Source organism: Elephas maximus, chromosome 5, assembly GCF_024166365.1.
Source record: "Elephas maximus indicus isolate mEleMax1 chromosome 5, mEleMax1 primary haplotype, whole genome shotgun sequence".
NCBI lineage: Eukaryota > Metazoa > Chordata > Mammalia > Proboscidea > Elephantidae > Elephas > Elephas maximus.
In genome coordinates this window covers 21,083,284-21,109,435 of record NC_064823.1, presented here as the reverse complement: position 1 = coordinate 21,109,435, position 26,152 = coordinate 21,083,284, and the positions used below count along the sequence as shown (strand labels likewise).

The window sequence follows — 26,152 nt, the reverse complement described above, 5'->3', positions numbered from 1 at the left end:
GCTCCTTAAACATGAACACTGAGCCTTTATTCTGGGGCTTCTTTCCCTCTATATTCTAATTTAAATTGTTAACAACTCTTGTGGCTTCGACTGTCACCTACATACGATGACTTTCAGAAATTATTTTAAACCCCATTCCCAAATCTCTGTTTACCAATGACCATTACTCAAAACGCTAGCTTTCATGCATTTAAAATACCATACATAAAATCTCACTTTATAATTTTCCCAGAAATGTCTTCTGTATCAGAATTCTCCTAACTTCCCAGTCAAAATAATGTGAAATTTTATTTCTTTTTTTTCAAATATATGTGCTTTCTCCACCCAAGTCCTGGGTAGGGCAAATAGTTACACACTCGACTACTAACTGAAAAGTTTGTAGTTCAAACTCACCTTGAGGTGCCTTGGGAGAAAGGCCTGGTGACCTGCTTCTGAAAGGTCACAGTGTTAAAAAGCTCATGGAGTTCCTTTCTACTCTGAATATGTGGAGTTGCCACCAGTCAGAAACAAACTAACGGCAATAAGTTTGAGTCCTTTTCTTTTTTTGTATTTTTCCCAACCTTTCCATTTCCACTGCCAACTTCCTATTTCATTGCTCAAAGTTGTGAGGTTCACAGCTCGAAATTTTGGGAGAGCACAGTAAGTCATCTCTACTTACATTTTATAGAACAGATACCTGAGGCCCTCAGAGAATTTGGCTTGTTATAAAGTCATACCTTGAGGAAAACAAGTCCCAGTCTCTATGGGGCCAGGGAAAGTCTACTTACTGTCTCCTTGCCTTGCCTGTTCCCATTCTAGTCCATTCTGCAATATTAACAGCCTTAAAACATTGCTTCCAATTAAGAAAAAGGCCCGTGATTTGTATATATGTACCGTATTTTTACATGAATAACACATACCTTCTACGTTTCTTTGCAAATGTACCCTCCCTCCTCCGAGGTATTTTTGTAAGTGTGCTATGCCATTTTCTTTACACCAACATGTGAAAAAAAATTAGCCTAGTGGTGCTTATGAAAATACCTCACAGGGGAAGGCACAGTTGGCAAACAAACATAGAAGTGTGTTATTTACATAAAAATACGATATTGTCTAACATATAAGCTTAACTTAACTTCTGTAGAAACCCTCTCTCCTGACCACTCAACAGTGAGTTAGCCAAGCACATGGTTGTTCTTTTCCCTGCACTGTTGCTTAGGCTTAAACAGTTTTCCTTAGTCTTTGCTTCTTAAAAATTTTATTTTCTACAAAACTCAGTTCTCCTCATGCTTTTCATTATAATATCTTCCCTAAATAAATCAAGTCAAAATAATCCCTCTCCCTTTTCAATTTTTATAGTGTTTCTTTCAAGCCTTGTTCATTCATCACTTTCCTTGTCAGCATGTTACTTTTTCATGTTGTACCAGAAGGAACATGAGCTCAGGGTCAGGTAGACTTTGGCTTGAAACCCGCTAATGTTTACAGTGTGACCACTTGTAAATTAGTTAGCATCTCTGAACCCAGTATCTGCTTTTGTGGAACAGTACCTCACAGAATTGTTGCAAACTGAAATGAGATAATATACACATAGCACTGTTACAGTGCATAGCACAGAGTAAGACTTTAGTAAAATTCCTGGTTGTTGTAGTACAATTTGTATATTACCCAATGACAAAGTTATTCTTTTTCATGCTTAGGTTTTGAGAATATGTATATGTATATATATAAAATACTGAAGGCTGAGATTTATTTTGCTTTTTAATTGGATGAGTTGCAAAATATTATGTGATACTACATTGTTCCATTGCCTTTTGAAATTTTAGAGTATCCCAGGAAATCAGAGCCCAAAAGCCTCACTTTGTCAAATACATATTCACTAGAAAACTTGAGTGACGCTTTCAACGTTCTAACTCCATCAATTCAGATGCCTGGTCTCTTTTTCTTAGGGTGCAAATGCTCTTGTCACATACGCTATCATCAGTGGAGCTGATGATAGTTTCCGTATTGACCCTGAATCTGGAGATCTGATAGCAACCAAAAGATTGGACAGGGAACGCCGTTCCAAATATTCACTACTGGTTCGTGCAGATGATGGTCTTCAATCCTCAGACATGAGGATTAATATCACCGTCAGTGATGTGAATGACCACACACCCAAGTTCTCTAGACCTGTGTACTCTTTTGACATCCCAGAAGACACAACCCCTGGTAAGTCTATTTTGCCCTTATGTGATCACCTGCCTATACTTATGGGATCTGTTTTGGCTGGCCTTAACCAGTGACTTGTTTTTACTATATGCTACTAGTTACGAAAATATATACACTGAATTTTGAATCTTTTAATTAATCATCTTTAGTAAATTTCCCCAGCAAATCACCAGCCTTTTGCGAGCAGACAAGGTTAGCCACTTGTCTGATAACTAATCTCAGATATTTCTGTTTTGGAAAGTATTTGTGACACAGGTTGGTAATTTTTCTGCCAATCACATTTGTCGTACTATTTCCCACTTTAAAAATATATAATTATGTTACAGTGTTTAGAAAGAACAAAGAAAAATACATGGAAATCTGTGAAACACTTGAATACACATTTGCTAGCATATGACCCAGGGCAAGTTAATTCCTTTCTCTTAGATTCATTTCCTTCTGTAAAATGGAAACAACATTTCCTATTAGAAAAAAGGTAAAGGTTAATTTACAAAATACATGTGATTTTTCTAACATGGGGCTAGGGGATTTGCAGTTGCTCAATAAATGTTAGTAGACACTGAATTCTGAATTATAATCTTGCCTTTTTCAATATATACTGTGATTGTTCAGTATGAGCATTCAATGTCCATGTTTCTGGTGTCTACATTCTCATTATTGGAAATTCTTACTTAAAATTGAAATTCGATTCTCAATTACATTTGGAATGAGTTTGCCTAATAAGGCATCTGTTTGAGAAACTCCATTTGGCAGAAAACATTGAACATTTATAGAGGACTACGTCTTACTGCAGTTTTCCATTCCCCCCTCAAGAAGGGTTGTTTATGTCCCTCATGAAATCCCTGTAGCATTAATTTCTTGCCTTAATTAAAGCAATGACCACAAGACCTGTATCGTGAAGAGTGGTATCCCCAGGGCATAAGTGTATCTTATTACTCGGAATCCCCAGTGCTTAGGACTAGCAACGGAATCCAATATATGCTCACTGAATTCATCAATAAGGTGATGAATTCCTAACGCCATGTAGAAAACCAATGTCAGAAGTAGAATTAAGTTGGTCTGTTCCATGGAACAGTCCATTTACACAGCAACGTGAGATCCGCTAGATAGCTAACATGGCACATGCTTTATTAATACTTGGGAATGTTATTGTAAGTGTGAATAAAGAACACTGCAAGATGTTACCTTTACAATATGTGCACATATAAAGATAATTCTCTACTTAAAATATTTTTCTGTATAAATAAGACTTCTTGGTACCTTTGTTTACGGTCTCTCAGTAATATCCCTTGTTCCATTAATTTTAAACTATTAATTGATTCTTTTCGATAGGTTCTTTGGTAGCGGCTATTTTAGCTACAGATGATGACTCTGGTGTGAATGGAGAAATTACATATATCGTAAATGAAGATGATGAAGATGGCATATTTTTCCTGAATCCAGTTACTGGAGTCTTCAATTTGACTCGAGTGTTAGATTATGAAGCACAACAATATTATATCCTCACTGTTCGAGCTGAAGATGGTGGGGGACAATTTACTACCATCAGGGTTTATTTCAATATACTCGATGTAAATGACAACCCACCGATATTCAGCCTGAATTCATATAGCACATCACTAATGGAGACTCTCCCTCTAGGCTCTACAGTTCTTGTGTTTAATGTTACTGATGCAGATGATGGTATGTACTTTATTTCGCTTACTAAAAAAAACTTCGTTAGAAATGTCGTCAGATTTATATGTTTTTACTGTGTTCAGTTGTCACGAAATTGCATTTTGTGAATATATGTCCAAAATTGAGGAATAGATTTATAATTAAAACTACAGAGCACTGGAAAAAAAAATTAAGTACTTTACCAATGAAGTTATTTAGAACAGTTACACAGTATGCATTGTTGCCTTTTTATAAACTCTATAAGCTTTACCTTTCTTTTTCCCCCTAATTTTGTCGCAGTATTGCAGTTTAGTAATGTAGAGGCCATACAACAGCTTTTTAGTAGCTTTTTTTTTTCCTAGTAAATAAAATATTTGCATTTACATATGTATTTTAACTAAAAAAGAATAAAATTTGAAATGAAAAGAAAGACTAAAACCTTAAAGAAAAATAGGATGCATAACTAAATTTTATATTTCTGGCTGAAAATTGCTAATAATATTTTAGTACAATTTCATGGTTTGAGTCAAAGGACATTTTTGATCCCTTTAACTCATGATATACAATCAAGTTGGAGATTTTGCATTAAATTTGTACTTTACATGTTTGGTTTGTATTTATTGTAGAAGCATTTACCAAATTTCCTTTACAATCTGATTGCCCTGGTCTTTCTTCTAAGACCTATTTTATCAATACACACCTATGTACATCTATTTTGTAAATCAGGTAACATAGTATTGGCTATAACATTGCCGAGCTTATCATTCTTTAACTGAATTGTTTGGAAATTAGTACCTTGTCTTGCCTTCCGTTGGATGCAGCTACATGTCCTATCAGTGAAGAAAACACCAGGACAGTACTTAGAAGAGGAAATAGGTCTCTTGCCTGAGGATATGCCTTCTGACAGAGGCCTGTCAAAGCTAAATTAGAATTTCCTGGTTCTTACTGATTTAGATGATTTATGTAATCTCAGAATTCCATTCTGTCTATATTTAGTTTCCTTTCTGAAGTGTCTAGAAATAACAGAAAGGTATGAGAGATTAAATGCACAGCATTTTATACAGGCTCAATTCACAAAATTGGAAATGCTTTTCTTTAGAATGTATTGAGTAAGTGAAGGTTGAAGTTTTCCCCTTTTATTCAAACACCATATATGTATATGGTTTCAATACTAGCACTACTACTAGTATCAGTGATATCAATAATAATGTTATTATTGGTTCTGACCTCATGTGTGTGGAGTATAACTGCTACACAGGGTTTTTAGGGCTATGACCTTTTGGAAATAGATTGTCAGGCCTCAATTTCCAAGGATTAAAAATAATAACAACCCACATTTGTTTAGTGTTTAATTTGTACCAAGTCCTGGCCTAAGATCATTGTACCCTCTATTGCTTGCAATCTCCCAATAGCCCAGCTCTGAGGATTGGCTAACATTAAACTTTTATACACAATTGATATTAATCTCTATTTGGGAAGTTGACTTCTCTGTTATCTAACCTTTAATTAGTTTAGCTACTCCTGGGATGGGAAACCCTGGTGGCGTAGTGGTTAAGTGCTACGGCTGCTAACTAAAAGGCTGGCAATTCAAATCCGTCGGGCACTCCTTGGAAATTATGGGGCAGTTCTACTCTGTCCCAGAGGGTCGCTGTGAGTTGGAATAGACTCAATGGCAGTGAGTTTGGTTTGGTTTTTGGTACTCCTGGGATATGACTGTTTTCAATATCATTCCTATATTCTTCAGTTGTCACCATGAGTGTGCCTAACTATGCTGTAGTGAAGTTTCCAGGTTATTTCTTTGTTACTTATTAATTATGTGTTGCGGGCAGACTGTTGTTTCATGGATTTGTGTGCTGCTTTAGAATAAATTTTACTTAGCCTCATAACTTAAAATGTAGGAGCACTAGTTAAAAAGAAAATAAACCTTCCTTGTGAAAAACCTGCTGGAATACTACATGTTCATGGGCACAGATACATGTTAACTATTGACTCAAATAATTCTTCATGGATTTTTTTTTTCCTTTAATTGTGTTGGGCGAGTTTCAGACTACATTTTACCATTGTTTTTGTTCTGAATACTTTTATCAGTGTAATTTCCTGTACCTTGACCTAAAATATAGGACACAGTTCCTATTCTTTCTGAATTTCAAGGATAATGATAAGAATGTACAACGGTAACCTTGTTTGTTAAAAATTGCTAACACTGTTACACTAAATAGTTCTCAAACAGTATTTTTTAGACATTTTTTAAATTAACAAATTAATCTTAGTCTTTGATTAAATGTTTCTAATAAGGTAATATTGTCATCTTCTTTTTTTCTTAAGTAAAGAAATTTTATATGAAAATAAATTTAACATTTTCTGTTATCTCTATCTCAGTGTTTAACCTTTAAGAGGTCAGGTAACACGATCATTTTGTACAAACAAAGCAAAATTTTCACTGTTTTCGCAAGGAAATATTGGAGGTATTAATCTCAAAGCTCCCAGGCATACAGTTAAATATTGATGCTAAATATAAAGAACTTGACCATCATGGAAATATTCTGACTTTGATAATTATTATATTCTAGGAATAAATTTAATATATTCTTCAAAATATTGGGAGTCATGTAAGAATGTTTTTATAATAAAGCAATGAAATTAGTGCTGAGTATATTTACCCATATGTATATGTGGGTCTCTTATGCCAATGATCTGATGACTTCTTGTAATGGTTTCAAAAAGATAAATGCTTTGAGAAACACTTCCTTGTGTTCCAGCTGTGTGAGTAGTTGACACGTACTAGTTCTTTGTAGAAATCATCACACGATATTTATGGATCAGGAATAGATGTGTACTTTTTATAATATAGAACTATACGTAGTATTATACATATTTTATGTGCTATATATCCTGGAACTAAATTATTCACAAGACTGAAATAGGAAAGAATGCACACATAAAAGTGCCAGGAAGAATCTTGTGACTAGGTCATTTTCAGAACATTGGGCAGAAATGGTTAGAAATATGAACTGTTTTAAGTTTAAAGATCGGATAGGTTATAACCCTAAATTCAAGTTCTGACACTTACGGCTAAACTATAGAATTTAAAAATAACACATTTACTGTTTCCTGATTTGGCCATTTTATGCAAGAGCAGAGGAAGAAAATAAGTCTGAGCTGCATATTTTTCAGGGTAATACAAATGTTCAGGGAGAATTTTGAGTTTCAATATGTCAACATCTCTTCTCTAGATGGAGGGCACACACACACACAGTCACTCATAAGTCTTGTCATGAATGAAAAGCCCTTTGCTTTACAGTTTAGTAAATGTAAATTGCTTCCATGGTCCATAATTGTAGCAATTAGCTTTCAATTCCTGAGATGAGAGCTGTTTCTTAGATGATATTGTACAACTTTATACAAAAAAAAAAAAAAAAATGCTGTATTTTTATGCTTATTCTCTCAAAGATAATGATATATATCTTTAGTTCATTTTTAATGTGATTACCTAACATATTTGTCATTATAGCTTTGCAGCTAAAAATAAAATTTCTCTTTTTCCATAATTTTAGGTAAAGTGAAATATTTATTACCTCCCCACCTACACATCTCACCAACCTTTTTTTCTTTTAAAAAGAGGCTGTTCTGCTCTTTAGAGCAAGGCTATAAAATCTTGGTATCATGTTCTCTTTTTGCCTCTGCTATTTAATTGTTGACTCAAGGAAGTAGCATACAGGGTAGACTAAGAGTGTTCAGGTCCCTGGTTTAATTGCCCACACTCCAGCTGATTTATGGAAAAAGGCTACACCATCATTTGATGGCCATGTGCCATTTTTTTTTCAATATTTCTAGTGTCTCTTGAGCTAAGGCATTAAAGATTTTATGTACTTTCACAGAACCAAATATTATATCTCTGCTCATTGGCATTTTGGCTTTACTTTTATTCAGATGTTTTCATAACTTTTCTTCTCAATAATAATCATGTCTAAATTTGGGCCTTATGGGCCTCAAAAGAATATAAATTCAATATTTACTGATAGACTTTGCCATTAAAATCCAAAAACTTTCTTTAGAAAGTAATTTTATTTAAGATATATGTATGTATCATTTTATTTGCACCCCTTGATGGAACTTTTTATCCCATCAAGCTTGTGGGATTTTAAGACAAGGTGCTGAAGTGGGCTGTTGACCTTCTTTTAGCCAGATCTTAAAGTTATTTTCTCTCCTGCTGGTGAGCTGACCTGTGCCCTCCATTAGCTTTATTTATCCACATTCTACCTAATTCTCAAACCGTAATTATTCTGAATTTACAACTTCTTCTTTGTTCACTTGTGAATAGTCTTAAATAGACTGTAAAGGTAAAATCCACAACTTTTGAGAACTTAATGAACTTCAAGAGAAAGCAAATCTAATTCATGTATTCACAAAATTCTGAGAATGAGTATTTTTTGAGGGGAAAAAAAGAGAAAATGTATAATCAAATTCTGCAAAAAGTGGGCATCATACCTGGTGGGTGGAATTCAGGAACTCAAGATTTGAAAATTTTGGGAGCAATTCAGGTTACTTAATACAATTTTACTATTTCCAGATATAAAAAATATTTACTAAGGAATGATTATGTAGATGAATGGTATCCTTTTTAGCATAATATCCTATAGCGGCCCCAACATCCTTAGAATAAAATATAAAAATGCACATGGCATTATGGGCAGTGAGGAAAGTACGATTCTAGGTCAGTGAATCAGATCTATTTTCACTGATTGTTGACTATTCACGTTTAAATTAGTTGCTCACACAATACGTTGACTCATTCTCTATATCATCTGTAAGAGACTACAATCATTTTTTGAAAGAATGACTTAAGTTTAATTGTTAAAAATTAAAACGTTACACAGATTCCTAGGGAAAAATAAGATAAAATATAATATTAAAATAAAACCTAATAATACCATGAGCATTTATATTTGGAGCATTTTATTTCTAACTTTACCAATAAGTTTGCCTTGAGACAAAAAACCCGAATGCATTATACATATATAATGTTTTATATATGAAATGTAAGTATATATTATATAACTATATATATGTGTGGATCTATGTACATATACATATATAGTGTTTTATGTATAATAAAATCTGAGAGAGAAATCTTTTCTCAAAGGCCATTCCTTGGCCAGATGCTTAATAGGAATTAAAAAGTATTTATTAGTTCTGACAAGAAATGTAAAAGTAGACTTAAAGCATCCATGACTAATGCCCTACATCAGAAAATTTTATTACCCTTCTAAGAAAATTGGTGTCAGGCTCAATAAATTACTGGAGTTATAAATGTTTGACTAATGGTATAGAGTGTGGCCTATTTAGTGTTGGACCCTCAGGAATTATGTGATAGAAACAAGGAAATGGATAGAAAAATATCCGCCCTTTGGAATATTTTTCTCCTCTTTAGTTTTGTGATTTAACATTTCCACACCATAATAAATAGCAACCAGAAAATGGATCATTGGTTCACCAGATTGTAAACATATTTTCAGATCAAAAGTTACCAAGAAAAGAGATGTGTGTAAGTATTATTTACTAAACAAACAAACAACAACAAAAAAGTGTAGCTACATCATCCATAATGTGTGTTTGGGCCGTCATATATGAAACAGGCAGAATTACATGCCAGGATGTTTGTTACAATCTAGACTGCAATCAGCAAACATTTTAGAAAATTAAAGTTTTCGCTTCAATTTCAGGTATCAACTCCCAATTGGCTTATAGCATTGCTTCTGGTGATAGCCTTGGGCAGTTTACAGTTGACCAGAATGGTGTACTGAAAGTCCTAAAAGCTTTGGATCGGGAAAGTCAGTCCTTCTACAACCTGGTTGTTCAAGTGTATGACCTGCCACAACTTCCAGCCTCCAGATACACAAGCACAGCTCAAGTCTCCATTATTTTGTTGGATGTAAATGATAACCCACCAACATTCCTTTCCCCGAAATTGACATACATTCCGGAAAACACTCCAATTGATACTGTTGTTTTCAAAGCTCAAGCAACTGATCCAGACAGTGGTCCAAACAGCTATATTGAGTACACCCTGCTGAACCCTTTGGGAAACAAGTTTAGTATTGGGACCATTGATGGTGAAGTGAGGCTCACTGGAGAACTGGATAGAGAAGACGTTTCTAATTATACCCTAATGGTGGTGGCTACGGACAAAGGTCAACCATCTCTCTCCTCGTCTACAGAAGTTGTAGTTATGGTACTTGACATCAATGACAACAACCCCATCTTTGCACAGGCTTTGTATAAAGTGGAGATTAACGAAAACACTCTTACTGGGACAGATATAATACAAGTATATGCAGCAGACGGCGATGAAGGTACAAATGGACAGGTTCGCTATGGCATTGTTGGTGGGAATGTAAATCAGGAATTTCGGATCGACTCTGTCACAGGCACCATCACTGTGGCTAAGCCTTTGGATAGAGAGAAGACTCCTACTTACTTCTTAACTGTTCAGGCAACAGATCGGGGCAGTACCCCAAGAACTGATACCTCCACTGTCAGCATTGTTCTACTGGATATTAATGATTTTGTTCCAGTATTTGAACTTTCTCCATATTCTGTAAATGTTCCTGAGAATTTAGGAACACTGCCTAGTACAATTCTTCAGGTCAGTATATTGAAGTAAAACAAATCTTGTTTTCACTAAAATTCATCTACTTGAAAAGCACCCTTCTCTCCCCATGTTCACGCTTTCTCCATCCTCATCCTCATCCTCATCCATAACTGCTCAATTTCAGCTGTAGAAAGTCTTGAAAAGAGAAAGTTTATGCAGATTATACCCAAGAATCTAATGATTTCCTTGTAGATTAAAATACTGTATTTTCAATCAGGCCTGTGTTTATTAGTGCACATATTTATGCATTTGTTCTGTTTTATTTTTTATTAGAGCAATATATATACAACAAACATAATATTTCATCAATTTCCACATGAAGATTTTTGTTGTAAGATTAATAACTGCACATAATAAGAAATAGAAATTTGAAAAATTAGCCACAAACATCATTCTTCCTTCCCTCTTTACAAATTTCATGACCTCAACGAAACTGCTGTTAAAATTTTTGCAAAGCCTTCTAAAAATTCTATGCAAATAGTTTATGCATATTTTTACACAAACACACTTGTGCAGAACATGCTATTCTGCACCATTTTTCCTTTACCTGAAAACTTAAAAATATGTCTTTGAAATCTTTCAATCTTAGTACAAATAGCTTTGCCTCAGTATTTTTTAAGGGTTATATTTTACGTCATGATTTGCATTATGTTAGTTTTATCCACATCCGTTGTATGTGTTATTGTCTCCTGTAGGTGTTGGCAAGAGATGATGATCAAGGTTCTAACAGCCAAATCTCGTATGTTCTATTCGGTGGTAATGAAGACAATGCTTTTACCCTCTCAGCCAGTGGAGAACTTAGAGTAACACAGAGTCTGGACCGGGAAACGAAGGAGCATTTTGTCTTGACAGTCACAGCTACAGATTCAGGTAAATCAGTTATAAACTTGTTCAGTTATGAATAGTTTCTTTGTAATATGAATAAGGGAAAATATTTTTGTCTACTATTAAACATTTTTTGAAATTTGCTAATGCGTGGAACTCTCTTGAGTATATCTATGTAATTTATAATATGTCTATCACTTAATGAAATTTCTGTGTTAATGGTAAGGATTTAAACCTATCACAGGCAAAGCTCTATTCCTGAAACCCAGAGTGAGCCTTTGCCCTGTAGACTGCCTGTGTGCTACTGGGTGAGACATAATACTCTATCACCTGAGCCGGGAGGCCTTTAAAGCACTTGATCTTTGAAAACACCCAGAATGTTTCTAACTGGTCATGAAGATAAATCCTCTAGATTCTCCAAAATTACAACTACCTAGAGAAGCCATTTAATGAAGCCCCACAGAACTCCTAAAAAAAAATCAGTGAGGCCCAAGGTTTTCATTAAGTAAGCTGTGTACTGAACTACCATGGAAGTAATGAAAAGCGGAATACATTACCTTTCAGTGTTGGTTGGAAAGAGCTAGTGCATAAAATTACACAGAAAGTAGCATAGAATAACATTTATTGAAATCAGCTAATATTATCATTTACCACTATTTTATTTTGTATATATTGACTATTCGTAAACACTGAATAATTCTGGCTGCAACTTGAAAGAATTAAAAATTTATTAAGGAATTTTTGTCTTGATTACAGTAAGTGTTGCTTAAGTGCTTTCTGAAAAATGTATGAATGAATAAATGACTCACTGATTTTCATAAAGATTTTATGAATTATAGGACATTGTTCTTTTGTAACATTTATGTATAAAAATAAATGTCACAACTCAGTTTTTAAGTATTAAAAAATTTAATAATATTGACATAATGGCATAGTTAAAAATATTTGTTGAAATTATTTAAGCCAAAGCAGGTTTGTTGGAACATCAAATGATTGGGGATTCAAACTGCTGACCTTTTCGTTAGCAGCCAAGTTCTTAACCACTGTGCCACTAGGGCTACACACACACACACACACACACACATATGTATATATATATACACACACACACACACACAGGAGCCCTGATGGCACAGTGGTTAAGCGCTGCTAAGCTAATGGTTGGCGATTCGAACCTACCAACTGCTCTGCATGAGATAGATGTGGCGGCAGTCAGCTTCCATAAAGATTATATGCTTGGATAGGCTATGGGGCAGTTCTACTCTGTTGCTATGAGTTGGAATAGGCTCAATAACAAGAGGTTTCATGGTTTGGTTTTGAATTATATATAAATATATAAAATTAACATATATATTTGTATGTTTCATTCTGTTGTGCATAGGGTCACTATGAGTCAGAACTGACTCAATGGCACCTGGTGGCTCAGTGGCTAAGTGCTCGGCTGCTAACCAAAAAGCAGGTGGTCTGAACCCACCAGCCACTCCTTGGGAGAAAGATGTGGTGGTCAGCTTTCGTAAAAACTTATAGCCTTGAAAACCATATGGGGTAGTTCTGCTAGAGCAGTAATTACACATCTACATTGAGATTAACACACATATATATGTATATCCATGTATATATAAGTATATACACATAGCCTGTAGGGTCACTGTGATGCAGAACTGATTCGATGGCAATGGGTTTGGTTTTGGCTATGTGTATATACTTATATATACATGGATATACATGTATATGTATGTTAATCTCAATGTAGATGTGTAATTACTTATACAGAAGAACATTTCTGAGCTTTCAAATGGGCTTTCTTTAAAACTGTTGAAATGTTTTTGAGTCGTATATTAATATTTTGGTTATACATGATCAATTTTAGAGTATACAGTATATTTCTTATGGCACCATTACTCAAGTAGGAGTAGATTTTGATACTACGAGTTAAAATAAATTTATGTATTTAAATATTGTTTAAATGGTTTTAAATGATAGTGTCACTGATTATTAATTGAAGTTCCCTATATTTTTAATTTGTCTTTTCCTTTGGAGATATCTGAGTCTATTCTTTTATGAAAGAAAACAACGTCCCCAGCATATTTTTTAATATGTGTGAATGACCATGTTACATTATATGCAAACTGTATAATCCTGAATGATGCAGGACAGAATGGAGTATGGTAACCACTCAAACCAAGTTATTCTGGAACATGTTTCATTATGGAGGTCATCAGTGTTGTGCTGTGAGTCAGAATCAACTTGATGGCATGGGCTTGATTTGTTTTTTTTTTTTTAATACAACAAAGAAGTAGCAGAATAGAGATCCAGAGTCTGGAGCATCTAACTTCAGAGTTCAGGTTGCATTTTGGTTTTAAGTGTTTAGGTAAACTACGAAAAATATTCATTTTCAAAGTTATTTCATTTACAAAGCATATCCAAGAATTAGTATAATATAATAATAAAAGTTTTGAATTTGAACTGATCTCAATTTGAGTACTGTCTCTGTCATCATTTTCTATCTGTTTCAGGGAACTTAAACCTCAGTATCTTCCTCAGTAAAAGAAGATAAGAATAATTTCAAAGTAGTTTTTTTTTTAATAAGGATTAATTGATTCAATATGTGTTAGGCTACTAAACCCCATGGTTGTTGTGCAGTGTATAGAATAATTTTAATAATAATAGTGATTCATGCACTTCAAACATTTTATAATCATTAGAAATTATTGTAATTTTTCTTTCACTTTGTAAGTATTCTTATTGAAACAGTATGTATTATATTTTTAAAAAATCATTTAAAAAATTGTAGTTCATGTTGAGTCTCATTTATAGATTGTTATATTAGGAATTTCTTTTGTGTATCAGATATTTCTTTTTAAATTCTTCCAAAGAATGTATTGCATAACAAGTATTTAACCATCTAAAAGACCATAGATTTTAAAAACTAAAGTTCAGTCAAATTATGGTTAAGAAGAATTTTGTTGGCAAGCCAGCAAATGTAGCCACCAGTTTTAGCATTGGTTCTCTGTCAAAAAGAATATTTATTAAGGGCGGGGGGTTGGGGAAAGAAAAATCTTGAAATGATACAGTGAAATTATTTCCTTCTGGTAGATATGGGTGAGTCAGGAAGTTAGGAGGAATATTCACAAAGAAGCCGTTCAATCAATGCATTGGTCTAAGTCTGAAGTCTGCTCAAGAAGCAAGTCCTGGGTCCAGGGCAACCAAACTGAATGAGTTCCCCACGCCGTGGTCTTGAGGAAAATCAGGGACTTAGAATTCTTAATATATGGACAAATATAGAAGTATAACTCTAGTGTGTATGAAGGACTGTTGCCATTAAATGAAGACTGTGAAGATCATGTGCGAAGATTCTGCTAAACATTGATCTGTGGTACTGACAAGGAGCAGGATGTATCCTCACGGAGTTTCGGTGACACCCGTGGCTCAGGTCACAATATCTTGGCTGTCCTGGAGATTAAAGAATTCATTAAATTTTGCCCCACAGTGTAGCTTTTTGTAAGAGTTATTATTTCCGTTTGCTATGAAATGGACTGGTATTTCTGAGATCCCTGACATAGACGTATTCAATTAGATAGATGTGCGAAGATCATTAACTACACATGATGTAGAAAGCAATCAGAACTTGGACGAGGTGATCTTAAAGTCACTAAAACTTACATGTGATTCCAATTCTGTGTTCAATTCTCTTGCATACTTTTGGTACATGAACGGCCACTTTGTCTGGAGAATGTGAGAATTTTAGATATCAGATTTCAGCATCTGCAGGCTAACCCTGTTTTCTAGGCGTGAGACCTCTGATGTAAGACTTAAAATACATACTCACTGTTGGTTTAAAAGTCAGATTGGCAGATGACACAAAAAAAATTCAGAAAAAATATGGAAGCTTTTAGATCCTAGATGCCATGTTATTTTCAAATTTGTGGCTTTCTAAGAACCAGGGAAATATCAAAGTTTTCTAAACAAGAAAAATGCCTGACAGTTTTATCCTTTAGGTCATAAATTACTTTTCCTTTGTCCTTTGTAAACTTTTACTTGATGTCAGCACCAAGATGAGTCAACTCTAGCCACAGGAATTGAAGTGGCAGTTTTTTATCATTGCAAATCTCTAAATCCTTGAATATTTTTTGGAGAAAATATTAACATTCCAGCTCTTATCAAGTTTTTATTTATTGACTGCATGGCAATAGAGTAGCACATCTGGAAACTCTAACTACTCCTGTCTGCTGTTTAAAATGAGCTACAGTCCAAGGGTACCACATGTGTGTGGGGCTGTTACATTACTAAAAAAAAAAAAAAAAAATGGAGCTGGTAAAATTCTACATCATTTCTTTCCTGTAGGATTAAATTAGTAAACAGACTACAGCTCAATTCAAGATATTTTGTCTGAATATTATTTGAAAATGTAGATTTTCTGCCTTTGTTATGTATTTTTTATTTTTTCTATTTTATTTATTTATTTATCTCTTCTGCGTTGATATTTGGAAGCCCTCGTGGTGTAGTGGTTAAGAGTTATGTCTGCTAACCAGGAGGTTGGCAGTTTGAATCCACCAGGCACTCCTTGGAAACTCTATGGGGCAGTTCTACCCTGTCCTATAGGGTTGCCATCAGTAGCCATTGACTCGACGTCAATGGGTTCGTTTTTTATGGTATGTTGATACTTAGTCTTATGACACAGCTAGAAATCTATTCTTTTTAAAATGTGAACCATAAAGACAAAATGATTGAAAACTGTGTTGACTATTATGTTTAACTTATTATCATTCTTTTACCATTTGTATATCTAGTAAATTTCTGGGTTATGCATGGGAAAATTGTTGGGTTTTGGCAAAAATTTGAGGGTCTGTAATTCTTCTTTATCCCAATAGCTTAAAAATTAGAATAAGAATTAACATGCAATAAATAAAAATATAGATAAATGCATCATCTATATATACAGTAATGGAGAAAAATTGAAGTTGCCAAGTATTTCATTTCACTTGGAACCACAGTCAATACCCATGGAAGCAGCAGTCAAGAAACCAAAAGACACATTGCATTGGGCGAATCTGCTGCAAAGGACCTCTTTAAAGTATTGAAAAGCAAAGATGTCACCTTGAAGACTAAGGTACGCCTGATCCAAGCCATGGTATTTTCAATTGCATCATATGCATGTGAAAGCTGGACAATGAATGAGGAAGACCGAAGAAGAATAGATCCCTTCAAATTGTGGTGCTGACGAAGAATATTGAATATGCTATGAACTACCAAAAGAACAAACAAATCTGTCTTGGAAGAAGTACAACCAGAATGCTCCTTAGAAGCAAGGATGGCTAGACTGTGTCTTACATACTTTGGACATGTTGTCAGGAAGGATCAGTCCCTGGAGAAGGACAACATGCTTGGTAAAGTACAGGGTCAATGGAAAAAAGGAAGACCCTCAATGAGATGGATTGACAAAGTGGCTGCAACAATGGGCTCAAGCATAATAATAATTGTGAGCATGATGCGGGACCAGGCAGTGTTTTGTTCTGTGGTAATAGGGTCGCTGTGAGTTGGAACCAACTGGACAGCACCTAACAACAACAATAGGGTCACTATGAGCCGGAATCCACTTGACAGCAATGGGTTTGGTATGGTTAAGCACTTTATGAAAAATGTGATTCCCATAAGCATAATGTCATTGTTACTGCAAATATCTTTAGGACTTACTCGGTGCCAAGCACTGAATTAATTTTCTGTTCATGGGAATATTACTGATTACGGTCTGTCTAATCTTTAGATTTATGTGATTTTATCCTTCTTACCTCTGCCTTCCTGTTTTTTTGCATGTCCTTGGCACGTAAGGAATTTCAATGTTTGTTATAAAACACAAAATATGGTATTATAACAATACATACATTCTGCTTCAGATAAGTTTCCACTTTTTAGGTTGCTACATTTAAATATTGATTCTTGCTAATGGTAACCCTTTAAAATATAAATGAAGCACCTTTGTACAATATGGTTTGTCAGTCAGCTATTGGTGAATTTAAAAACAAAATAAAACAAAGAGCAAAGAAACAGTACTCCAAACTCAAAAGCTTGAAAGAGAAACCATTTATTCTTGCTTATGTCTCTCTAGGTTGACTTGGAGTTGGGCTAGGCTGATCCCGGCTGGTCAACTGGCAGGAGCTGTGTTAAGCAGCAGATCAGACTAGGCGGTGCTTGTGGTTGTGGGTCAGACATATCTGTTCCATGACTATTTATTTTGGGGTCAGGCTACGAAGGCAGCAGCTACCCAGGGGATACTTTTTCCATGGCAATAATACAGGATGCAAGACAGCATGGCCAACAGGGAAATCACATTTAAAGCTTTTAATTGCATCATACCTACTAACATTTCTCTGACCAAAGCAAGTTGTATAACTGAGCACAAAAGCAAGAGTCAGGAAGAAACAAAAAAAGAAAGTCACCCACAGTGGATTCAAAGCAAGGAACATGAGTAAGTGAATATTTCTGAACAGTAATCCTGATTTGCTCATATGGATTAGCTGTTGCTGTAAACTATGATGTTGTTCTTTTGATGTTTTAAAAATTTGGTCCAGAATTTAAGATAGCTGACCACCAAATAGTGCAAAGTTTTTTTTTTTTTCCAGCAGAAATGAACATTTACATATTCAATAGAGTTTAAACATATTTTGCAGTGACCCTTATGTACAGATATCTTACTTTAGCCACAAAAATTTTTATCAGTTCACAAAGAAATTTGGCCTTTCTTTACCAAAAGTGGAAATTATTTCATTTTAATAATATGGATAGAGCAATTATGAATGTTAATGGTATGTAATAAATTTTATAAAATAAAATTACACAAATTAAAGAATATAAAAAGAAATTTATTGATATATTTTCTATGTATTTTTTAATAGTTGTTGACTTCTCTTTTACCTTTTGCAGTCCCAATCATTCATTTGTTTATTCTTTCATTGAACATTTCTTATGAGCCAGGTATATTCTGGATCCTTGGGCATGTTAAAATAAAAAAAAATTAAGCCAATAATAAAATTGATTGAAGTGTATTTAATATATGATTTTTAAATTAGAGCAACATTTCTGACTAGAGAGTCAAAAATGTTCCAAAGAAGAAAGATCCTTCATGAATTTTTATGCCCCAGATTATCACTGAGTATTTATTGCCCTGGAACAAGGACCAGAATCGTCTTTAAAGAATAACTTTTAGACATGTAGGGTTCCATACAGCAGTTTTTTGAAGAACATTTCAAATTATTACTGGTTGACCTTAAAACATAACTTCTAGTCTGACCTTTGGAATTGCTGTTATTGAAACTGATTGCACACAGATGATGCTTTAAAAGAACACAATGGCCAAGGCAAACATTCTTTACCAAACTACTGTTTGACTTAAAGATGGCTTTCAGGAGACCTATTTTGGATCAAAGTTTAAGGTTCAAAGATTACCTCAGGACGAGAGTTTAGTGTAGATCATCTCAGCCTCTTTAGTCCCAGATAATCTGGATTCCATAAGAATTAAAAATTCCATCCACAGGGAGAATTCAAATCACACTAAACCAAGTCCTCTACCAGTCAGCACCCCCAGGGTCATTTTTAAAGAAGTTAACTGTCAAACTCTTTCTCAGTGAATTCTCAAGATCATGATAAAACTGAGATATATTTATTTTAAATACTTGAGGATATGTAATTTTCATAGTAAGTTTTAATTAAAAATTTCAGATGTGGCTTTGAGTATCATTATACAGTTGGTTGCATTGTGATGAGAGATAAACATGAATGTTACTTATGGATGTGCTGAAAAATACAGCTTCCTTAATATGTATATTGTCACTTCTTCATTGTAGTTTTGTGAAAAAGATATAAACATATCTTGTGCCAGAGAGAAACTCCTAGGAGGCTGAAGTTTCCAGTGAGTCCAGCACTGTGTGTAATTTCCTTCTAAGAGGGGAGCGTTCACTAAAGCAGTTAGTGTCCTTCATATAATTAAGTGTTCTATTCCCAAGTAGCCTCGTTTCTTTACAAGATTTTCCCTTATCATTTTCTCATATCTGCAGAAGTAAAATAATGAATTTTTAATGTAGTAAAATGGCAAGGGGTTACCAGGGAAATCAGACCAATATAAATAAATTAGATAATGCATTAATGGAATGGAAGTATATAATAATGTGAAAGCACATAGGCTTTATAATTAGACCTAGGTTCAGATTTTTCTTTTCCATTTCCTAGCTGCATGCCCTTTGACAAGTTGTGTAGACATCCACTGTTCATATCTGTAGAATGGAACTACTGATACCTACATGAAAAGTTTATTGGCAGGCATACCTAAGAGAATGGTTTATTTTAGCTCTTGATATCAGTCAATATATTTACTAGACAGCTCAAGTATAGTAAAGTCAAAGTTAAACTTTTTAATTTCTCCTCACCTCCCCACCCTGTTAAATTGTTTGTTGCCCAGGTTCAAAATTGCTGGAGGCAAAACTTAGTATTGTTCTTTATTCCTCTTCTCCAGTACCCTACATTTGACAAGTCCATCACCAAGTTCTGGATTCTGTCTCATAAAATGTCCAGAAATGTGCTTTTCTTCATCTCCACTAATACCATCATAGATGAAACCAGGGCTGATTTGATAGCTTCCTAACTGTCTTAAAGTTCTCCCCATAGTCCTTTCTCCCAACAAGCAGCCCATGAACATTTTAACCATATAAATCAGATAATCATATTATATCACTTACTTAAAAACTCTTCAGTGTCTTCCAAGAATGAAACAAAAAATTCTTACCACTGCCCACATAGCACTAAATGACCTAGGCTCTGCCCACCTATCTGACCTCTTCTGCTACCACCTGCCACCACGCATGGTGTGCTGGAGCAAGCTTAACCACGGTCTCCTTTCAGCTCCGTGTTCAGTGTCCGTCATGTGGCTATCTTGGGAGTCCGTTGTTAAACATTTACTACACAATGAAGATACCAGCCAATATGGCGTCCTTAAAAAATGTCAACCTCTTTCGGAACTTGGCCATTTGTACTTGTAATTTTCTCAATCTTGAATTTTCTGCTTCCAGATGTCAACATAGTGACTTTTATTTTTCCCCCCTGGGGGGGGGAGGGAGTGGTTGAGGGTTATTTATATCTTCATTTCTTGATCATTTTGTCATTCATATCTAGGTTAAATATCAACTTTCCAGAGAAGACTTTTCTGACCCCTAATCAATCTGAGTTCCCCATTCATATCTCCTTAATGTCACTTTCTATTACATTACTTTGTTGTAGTTTCTTCTTAACACTAATTGCTATCGAAAAGTATATAGTGTACATTTATGTGTAATGTAAAATATATGAACATGTACAATTTGTCAAAGTCTGTAATTTTTCCTGTAGAATGTAGACTTCCTAAGTCTTGTTCAAAACTGAATTCCCAGAAACACCCAGAATGGGACCTGCCACATAACAGGGCTTGATGTATATTTGTTGAATGAGTGAATTTATGAGTGAAAAATGACAGCGATAATTAACCCAGTTATCAAATAATCAACATTCTATTTAAATATGCAACTATTATTCATATTTATTTACTTATATACAGTTTAGGAGCTCTGGTGGCACAGTGGTTAAGTGCTCAGCTGCTAACCAAAAGGTTGGCAGTTTGAACTCACAAACCACTCTGCGGGAGAAAGACGTGGCAGTCTGCTTCTGTAAAGTTTTATAGCCTTTGAAAACCCTATGGGCCAGTTCTACCTTGTCCTATACGGTTGCTATGAGTCGGAATCAATTTGAAGGCAATGGGTTTGGTTTTTGGTTTATATTTAGTTTATCGTTGCATATTTATCATTTGCTGATTTTCAGAGGTCTTCCGAAAGGAAAAGTGCAAATCTTTTAGCTGATGGCTGAAATTCCAAGAAGTTTTTGCTACATTGGTTGTGGTCGTCCAAACTGACCTCTGCTTTCAAAACTAGCAGTAGCGTTTAAAGCTTTGTGGTGTTTAGTGTGATATGATAAATTGCAGTCATAGTAATAACCCAATGAAGCATTTTATGGCTTTAATTCAGTTTGAATTGCTTAAAATGCTGCTTCAGCTATATTCTCTGGTTCTATGACTCTCCCCTTAACCCTTTGGCTCTTATTCAATACTCTTATCTATTTGACATTTCTAGATTGGCCTTATCTCTACTCTATGCTTTGTTGCTTACCCTCTGTTAATTTGTGTCTGGGATTCCCAAAGCAAAAAGCTTTAGACTTCCTGGTTTTCCAACATCCAAGCACCTTTTTAGACACAAAATATATCCTACATGTATAAGTATGAGGCCATATCATGCTTCATATTAACTTAATAGGGAAAACTTTGATTGTCTTTAAATGTTTCATTGCAAATTTGGTGTTTGGATAAACTATTCCAGTAGATATACATCCACATAAGTAATTTTTCCAGTTGTCATGAATGTAATATTTTTAAATAAAACTTAGGGTGATCTGATATCCTCACTAGTAATTTCAAAGCCTGCAGGCCATTAACATCTGCCATTACTCTTTCAAGGAATTTAATTAGTGTGCAAGAAAGCAGTAAAACAAGATGAATGACACTAAGGGAATGTTACAATTGTAATTCTGTATGTAATATGGGGGGATTTCTAAAGCGAACTATTACCAGAATAACCAAACCCGTTGCCGTCAAGTCAATTCCAACACATAGCGACGCTGTATTTGCAAAAAATTCTAAGTTAGACAGATCTGACTCAAAAATGATACTTTTGCAGCTGTAAGACTTGGAGATGAGGCAGTCTATGTCTTTTATTTTCCAGGTAAGGGAATTGGAGTCTGGAATAATTAAGTTTTCCAGAGCTCCCAGAAGCAGGTAGTGGCAGAGTCAAGTATAATATACAGGATTTCTGTCTTTCAATTGAGTTCTTGTTCACCTAGACCATGTTTACTAAATCTTTTTTTTAAGAAATCAGGATCTGCAGACTCTTGGCATGACATAGAATTCTAAAAATGCAATTTTAAGAAATCTTTTCTTCTTATATGATACTCATTGTACTATAATAGATGAAAAATTCAACTGCTATTTTTCTTTCTCCAAATAAATTAGGGAAGTTATAAAATATTTTTAAGTAAGGCTAAATTACCTGGAATCAATAATTTCAATATTGATCTTTGAAAATAAGCTGAAATTTAGGCATTGTTTAACTTAAATTGCTAAGTAGGAGAAAAAAAAAAAAACATTGCCATCGAGTGGATTCCGACTCATAGAGGCCATATAGAATGGAGTAGAACTGCCCCATAGAGTTTCCAAGGAGCACCTGGTGGATTCAAACTGCCAACCCTTGGTTAGCAGACGTAGCACTTAACCACCACACCACCAGGGTTTCCAAAGATATAAAAAATGCACTAGGCTTTACGAGTGGAAGATGATAACATTGCCAATTATCTTTTTGTATTTATTAAAATAAACTATGGTGCTTTTTTTATGGTGCTTATTTGATATATTCTATCAGTGATGTTTGATTTCAGTCAATGAGACTAATATGCTACTATAGATTTTATTAATCATCTTAATATTGTTTTATCAGAAAATGTTTATGGGGCACTGTTTTCCAGGTATTCTTCTAGATGCTGGAGGTGCAATGTTGAAAAACAGAAAATCTCTGCACTTAATAGAGCTTATATTCTCATCAGAAAGATAGACAATAAACAAATATACTATAATCTACAGACAAGGAGTGATGTGAAATGTTATAAAGTTAAATAAAGCAGGTTAAATGGATAGAAAGTGTGGAGTAGAGGCTTTGTTTTTGATAGCATAGGCAGGAAAGTGAAATATGAAGATCTTGATAAATACTGTTGCCTGGATATGAAACAGCCCTAAGGCAGGGGTCACGTTTGTTCTGTTCCAAGAAGAGCAAGAAGGCCTGGGTGGATGGACTAGAGTAAAAAGAGGTAGGCAGGAACTAAATTCTGTAAGGCCTTTTAGGCTACAGTGAGGAGCTTGTATTTCATTCACGGAGAGAGGCTAAGCATTGGGAGATGCTAAGCTTTGAGCAGGAGAATGACATGATTTTGGAAAGATGTGATTTTGTGGAGAAGAGATTGTCAAGAACAGTGGTGGAGAAAAGAAAGGAAACAGAGATAGGGATTAAAAGGTAATTACAGACAGGTTGGTGGTTCAAACCCACCTGGCTGCTTTACAGGAGAAAAGACCTGGCAATCTGCTTCTGTAAATATTACAGCCTAGAAAGCCCTATGGAGCAGTTTTACGCTGCAACATGGGGTCGCTATGAGTCAGAATCGACTTGATGGTACCCAACAACAACAGTAATCCCTGAAAGGGATGGTAACATTTGAATTTAGGTGGCAGTGGTGGACGTGGTGTTAATGGATATTTTACCCTTTTTGAAGGTTGAGTCAATTGAACTTGATGATGGCATTGGAGGTACAGGGAGTTAGGAAAAGAGATGAATCGAGCGTCAGTCCTAGATTATTGGCCTGAGCAATGTATTTAACACTGGGTGAGAAAATATTTTGGGGTAGAACATCCAGAATTCTTTTTTGGGTATCTTATATTTGAGACTTTATGGGATATTCAAGTGGAGATGTTAGTAGATAGATGATTATAAAGTTTGATTCCTAGGGAATACATCCCAGAAGAGATACAACTTGGAAAGTCATGATCACTTAGATAATATTCACTGTGTCTATACTGAGTGGTTGTTATCTGCCAAAATTTGTGCTATATTATCTAATTTAACCTCACAACAGCCCCATGAATTAGGCACTGATATTCCGGGCTTACAGACTGAAACACACACACACACACACAAACAAAAATAAAAAACTGAGTATTAGAGAAGTTAAGCAACCTGACCCAGATCACATAGCTATTTAGCAGTGAAAACAGGATTTGAATACAGTCAAATTGATTCAGGGGGACAATTTATTAACCATTACACTGCTGTTTTCCATGCATTAGCCTGTCTGGTATATTTTGTTTTATATAGACCATGTTTATAAGAGTTTCTTCTATTTGGAGAGCATTGGTTATGAAGTTAAAAAAATAAAGTAAAATAAAATAAAATAACTTGTGATTCTCTGCCATTTAAGTATCTCAGAACATAAGCAATATTCATAAATTGAACATCCCAGGATTGTTCACTTTGTCAAATCAATAAATGCATATCTAAGCAAATGTTAGACATTATACTAAGGATATAAAATATGCTTAAGTATACATACATATGCACACACACACATTATGTTGTTAGGTCGTGTGTGTGTGTGTATGAGTGCCTGTGTATGTGTGTTTGTGTATGTGTGTTATGTGAGAGACAGAGAGATTGTATTTAATTTGAGAAGTTGGAATTAATCTGCATAAATTAAATAAGTTATCCCCTATATATCTATCCATTGTCTAATATACTAAAGGGACAGGGATATTCTGACTATAGATTTTGGCCAAAGTGTTCACTTGTGAAGTGTCTATGTGTCAGCATAATTAATAGCTCTGAGTTCAGTTATTAGCATTTCTAATTAAGAGCAATTTATCATCTTACTGAAGGAGCCCTGGTGATGCAGTTGTTAAAACTCTCAGCTGCTAGCTGAAAAATCTATAGTTGTAACTCACCAGCCACTCTGTGAGAAAAAGATGTGGCAGTCTGCTCTGTAAAGATTACAGCCTTTGGAAGCCCTGTGGGGCAGTTCTACTGTGTCCTACAGGGTCACTATGAATCAGAATCAACACAATGGCAATAGGTTTGGTTGGGTTTATCATCTTACTGAAGCAAGAGGATAAACTTCATCCTTATGCATCCTTAAAGGGGGAGAAACATTATGCTTACAAAAGGTAGTGCTAAAAGCTAAAAGGCTTAATCACAAAACTTTATATTCTTGGTGAGGCTATGATGATATGTTTAATTAATACTACATGTCACATTTTTTAGTTGAGGGGCCGTTGCAATACAAATGGCCCTGTAATCAAGACAGACATTTTCCATTTGAAGAGAGCTGTCTTTTAAATGTTTCAGAAAGACTGCACTTTGTCAGTAGTATTTGTGGGAAATTTTTAGAGAAGAACTTGCCCTATAAACTTGCCTCATAAACATTTTTGCTGTCTCTCTATGGATTCTTGCAGCCTATTAAATTTGTCATTATGCTCTTCTGTAATCTTAAATTCCTCTAATGCCATGTGTGTGCATTCCTTGGCTTGTTCTGCATTTTTCCTGATCTCCTTCCTGATCTCTTGAAGAGTTCTGTATATTAATCTTTGGTATTCTACCTTTGGTAGTTCCAGGAAGTTTTCTTCATCTGGGGGATTTCTTGACTCTTTGTTTTGGGAGCTTGTTGAAGCGATTATGGTCTGCTTATTTATGTGATTTGATTTTGACTGTTGTCTCTGAGCCCTCAATAAGTTATTGTGTTTATTTATTTTATGTTTGCTTACTGTGTCCTAGCTTCTTGTTTTGTTTTGTTTTGATATGCCCAAATAGGCTGTTCAAGTGAGCTAGTTGGATTATTGGTCCTTTGAAACTCTAATGTCCTGTCACCAGGTGGTTAGAGCTGTTACTAGGTATATGAGCCCCAAAGTCATTTACTTGTCTTGTATGGATTCACCTCAGGTGTCCAGTAGTTGGTCACCAAGTGTGTGGTGCAGGCTCTCACCTACAGTCTTAGACAAGCGGGGGTGATTGGTATAGGCACAAATGCCTGGCTGCAGTAGGGAGTCACATGCTGAGCAAGGCAGGGGACTGACAACTGCTCCTGAGTGCCTGCAAGGAAAGCATGTCCCTGTTCTCTAGAGTGCCTAGGTGGGTGGGCTTTGCAGCTGGACTATGGGCACCCAGTGCTGTTGGC

At 35.0% G+C, this 26,152-nt stretch overlaps 1 protein-coding gene across 1 annotated transcript in view; it reads left to right on the top strand.

The window, feature by feature from the left end:
- Window positions 1-26,152, top strand: part of FAT4 (FAT atypical cadherin 4) — a 203,075-nt gene that overhangs the window by 102,287 nt on the left and 74,636 nt on the right. Inside the window, exons 3-6 of the mRNA XM_049885365.1 lie at window positions 1,923-2,184; window positions 3,517-3,867; window positions 9,564-10,486; window positions 11,188-11,362. Coding sequence (XP_049741322.1) covers window positions 1,923-2,184; window positions 3,517-3,867; window positions 9,564-10,486; window positions 11,188-11,362 — 1,711 coding nt within the window. The remainder of the gene's footprint in view (window positions 1-1,922; window positions 2,185-3,516; window positions 3,868-9,563; window positions 10,487-11,187; window positions 11,363-26,152) is intronic.